The 4,447-nt window shown below is 42.4% G+C and overlaps 1 protein-coding gene across 1 annotated transcript; it reads right to left on the bottom strand.

Annotated features, from left to right (window-relative positions):
* Window positions 1–897: 897 nt before the first annotated feature.
* Window positions 898–1,275, bottom strand: LOC122061659 (60S ribosomal protein L4-like). The gene has a single exon (XM_042625073.1). The coding sequence runs from the start codon at window positions 1,273–1,275 to the stop codon at window positions 898–900; it is 378 nt and encodes a 125-aa protein (XP_042481007.1).
* Window positions 1,276–4,447: the final 3,172 nt, after the last annotated feature.

Below are 4,447 nucleotides of genomic sequence, written 5' to 3'. Positions count from 1 at the left end.
CCAAACAAAAAATGGATAAAAGAAAAATAAAGAACAAAAGGAGGGGAAGATTCCACATAGAAAACATAAATGAAATAAGAAGTTGTGGGTATATCTGGAAATCATGGAAGTCCACGAAACCAAGTCTCTCACCCCCATTCTATCAAACACCAAACGGGCAATTTCAACTTCACCACATTTCGTATACATATCAACCAAAGCACCATTAACAAAGAGATCATTACTGCACTCGCAACAAATCAGGTGCTGGTGTATTAGTTTCCCAATCTACAAATTGGATAGTCCAGCACATGATTTGAGAGCGAAAGGGAAAGCAAACTTGTCGGGTCTGAGACCGGAATGGAACATCTTGGCGTACAATTTCAAGGACTGGACAAACCGGGCTTGAGTGGCAAAACCCCTTATGATGATATTCCATAGGAAGCTACCTGGGTTGAGTGGCCGCTCGAATATGAGATTCGCAGAGTCGATGCAGCCGAAGGAAACACACAAGGTGGCAATTCTGGTAGATAATTGAGAGTCGTGTTGGAGCCCGTAAAAGAGCAACTTGGAATGAACTTGTTTGAGATGGTTTCATCCTTGCAATAGAGATGAGGTTTCAACTACAATGAGATTACTGGTTCTGTTCTTGTAGAGGAAGAACGTGGTTCGGTTTGAAGGAGAAAAGAAGAGAGGAAGAAGAGATAAAGAAAAGGGAGAAGAAGAAAGAGAAAAGGCGAGTTGCAGGGTTCGGTCGCTGCAGACTTTGGAGGAAGGAAGATGAGAAGAAGAAGGAGGAGGAGTTAAGTGCGGCTGCGATTTGGTTGCAGTAGCAGGGAAGAAGAAGAGAAGAAGAAGAAGAAGAAGAAGAAGAAGAAGAAGTAGGAGGAGGAGGAGTCACGGGTTCGGTGAGGAGAACTAGAAGAGGATTGAAGGGACAACAGATGCGGCTAAGGCAGAGGCCACTGCATAACGCTTCTGGTTGACGTTGATCTTGCGGTGCCAGCGACACCAGATCTTGGTGGGTGCGAACATTTGGCCACCACAAAACATGTTACCGAAAGCACCCTGACCTGCACGGTGAGTACCACCACCAGGGACACAAGGGAAATGAGAGACGGCATGACCAGTACCCCAGGCCTCGACTGAGGTCTGATGACCGACACACTTGCTCACTGCGTAGGGTTGGCGACTGTTCCTGGAGATATTGGCATGAACGAAGTTGATGATATCTGGATGAATGGAAGCTTTCATAACGTCCAGGAGGGGGACGATGTTGCCACCGTCTGTCGCCATATCCCCGTCTAACGGCTGACGGTCATGAGAGGTCGAGCAGCGGCAACCATTGCTACAGGTTTGGGAAGGGGAAGAGAAGAAGGAAAGGAAGAAGAGAGGGTCGGCTGCTGTTGTTTAAGGGTTACAGCAGCAGGAAGAAAAAAAGAGAAGAAGAAGACGAAGAAGAAGGAAGGAGTGTTCGGTTGTAGGTTTGGTTAGGAAGAAAAAGAAGAAGAAGAAGAAGAAGAAGAAGAAGAAGAAAGAGAAGAAGAAGAAGAAGGAGAAGAAAGGAGGTGTGGTTGATTACCTGCTATAGGGAAAAGAAGAAATAAAGGAAGAAAAGATGGGGGAAGAAATTAAGGCTTGAGATCCTAATCTAAAGGCCTAGATTAAAAGAACAAAAAAACAATTTAAAAAAAACTAAACCAAATCAAGTCTACATGTTAAATAAAAAAACAATTAAACCTAATTAATCTAAAAAATCAATTACCTAAATACCTTTAATTGGACCGGAATAAATCAATTCATATCTAATGAACCATATTGAACCAAACTGAAATTAATTAAACATAATTAATCTAAACAAATCAAGTATTAATAAATTAGAAATTAATCTATTAAATTAGATAAGCTAGTTCTAAACTGCAATTAGGAAAAGAAAAATACCTCAAACCGGCTTTAATCAAGAAACAAGGGGAGATAACCCTTGTGTTTCAAGACCAAAATCGAACTGAACCGAACCGGACTAAGTCTCCCGGCTCAAAGAAGGATTACACATTTAAATTTTTCACTTGGAGGGATTCTTTATTTAGAGAGAGGGAATTAGCAAAAACCTTCATGGGGCCATATTCCTTCTCTCAATTTTTTTCTCCATTTTTCTCCTCCCCTTTGGAAGAGGGGAAGGGCTATTCTTATAGCCTTTGGACTTGGGACAATTCTCTCATATTTCCGATGTGGGACTAAAAAACTAGAGAGAATTGTCCAAAAAGGCTTGCTTTTGGACAAAGGGGTTTGGGCGCCATGTGGCACCCTTTGATTGCTCAGAATTGAATCTGATACCAAACTTTGGAGTCAACTTTCGGGGGTCATATCTTTCAAACCGTTTGTCGTAATTAGACGTGTAATATGTCGTTAGAAAGCTCAGTCGAGCACTATCCAATGATATGAGACATGATTGCAGTCTCGACTGGGAACCTTTACAAAAATATGCATAAAGTAGGGACCCAGATTATATAATGAAAGAGAGAATTGAGCGTCGATTCGCATAGTTCTCGCATCAAAGTGTAATGTCCGACTTGAGGGGACAAACAACAATAATCCACAACATCAAATTCTAATTTTCGAAAACATTTTCTCTTGAAAGTTTATAGGAAAAAATGGTCATTTTCTACTCCAAGTTTGAAAATTCTCCAAGTCTAAAATATCCAAACATGTAATCCTTCATATTGTCATCATTGCTGGGGGGTGACAAAATTCGGTGTCTACAGGATGCCATCCCATTTCCTCGATCACATCTTTGACCACCTTCACGAGCCTTCCCATTGCAATTAGTTCAAGCATAGTACATACAAACAATCATCCTCTGTGCTCTCCTCTATCTTGCATACATGCTCCTTCCTCCAAAAGGATGGGGCTTGAGCTCCTACAACTCTCGGGCCCTTGGCTCTTGTAGGAGGGAGCAAATGAACCCTTTCACATCAAGGGAAAGTGGTGGACCCCTGGTGAGTATTATCTTCTTTTCCCACTCCCTTTTCAGGAGGACTCGAGGATTTGGCAATTCTTTAGATTGGATTAGTGTTATGGGGTTACCAGAGGTGAACCCATCTTCAATCATTGCAACTTCCATTATCCCAGTAATGCAGCTGTCTTGATCACTTTCCTTAATCATCATTTGCTATTGTTCCACTTCATGAGTCACCCAATCGAACTTGTCTTGGAAGAACAATTCAAATCCTGGTTGCATCTTGGAGGCGGTTTCATCAAACCACAGCTCCACATTTCTACAAAAAGGGAAGTCCTCTCCTTCTTTCATGGAGTATCCATTGAGAGTAGGGTAGTAAGTGACAGAGATCTTCCTAGTCATCCTCAATAGTTTCTGCCCTTTGACAGTTGGGGGAGTGTACCCGAGACCATTCTTCCATTTGTTCACTGCCAAACTAGGCTGCTTTGGAATTCTTGATGATATTTCCTTAGCTCCATGCCAGGAAAGTATTGCATATTCTTCATCAGCTGATTCACTGGCTGACTCCAAATGGCTTCATAGTTAGCTGGGATTTTCTCCTTTGGAGCTTCTTTAGCAATGACTGTGTAAGTGGTGTCTAATTCAAAACCACTCAGTTGCACCTCCTGGTCTTGTTCTCCCCCATTTTCAATATTGGCCAAAGTGTTAACCACTTCAGATCTCCGGCCACTAAGACCACCTTCCCCTCATGAATGAACTTCATTTTTTGATGGAGACTAGAGGACACTACCTTCACAGGATGCAACTAAGGCCTTCCTAAGAGCATATTAAAAGTTGTCGGTATATCAATGACTTGGAAATCAACATCAAACTTCATCGGGCCAATCTTTACAGCAAGGGTAATGATGCCAAGGATCTTCCTCTTAGTATTATCGTATGCCCTTATGGTTTGGGTGGTTGGCCTCATTTCTTCCAAGTTGATGCCGATACTCTTTGTTGATCTCAATGGTAGCACATTCAAAGCAAACCCATTGTCAACAAGAACCTGGGGAACCACTTTGTCAAGGCATCAACCGTAATGTGGAGAGCTCGATTGTGTTGGATTTCCTTAGGAAGCTCAGAATTCGAGAACATCAGGGACTGCACCGCATATGTTGTGCCTACTATATGTGCAAGGTGTGTAAGATTTATATCGATCGGCACTTGCATATTAGCGAGAGACCTCAAGACTGCTTCACAGTGCGAAGGGGACGCCATCAACAATCCCCAAATGGAGATATTTGCATGGGACTTCTTGAGTTGAGCCAAGACTGGGTTCTCTGGCTCTTTCTACATGCTGCTAGTTCTAGCCTCATTAGCCCTTGGCTATTTATTGCTAGAGCCTTGCCCGTGTAGTCTTTCCCACTTCTTGTTTCCATCATGTTGATTGGTTTTTTCACAATAATCTCCATGGGATAACTATCTTCATCATCACTATCGGTTAGGGTGATTATCCCCACCATAGAATCATTT

Source organism: Macadamia integrifolia, chromosome 14 (assembly GCF_013358625.1).
Source record: "Macadamia integrifolia cultivar HAES 741 chromosome 14, SCU_Mint_v3, whole genome shotgun sequence".
NCBI classification, from domain to species: domain Eukaryota; kingdom Viridiplantae; phylum Streptophyta; class Magnoliopsida; order Proteales; family Proteaceae; genus Macadamia; species Macadamia integrifolia.
The sequence above is the reverse complement of the archived record's forward strand: the minus strand, read 5'-3'. Positions and strand labels throughout refer to the sequence as shown.

Excerpts from the sequence above, each read along its gene's own strand:
- LOC122061659 (XM_042625073.1), bottom strand. The coding sequence starts at position 1,275 with ATGGCGACAGACGGTGGCAACATCGTCCCCCTCCTGGACGTTATGAAA.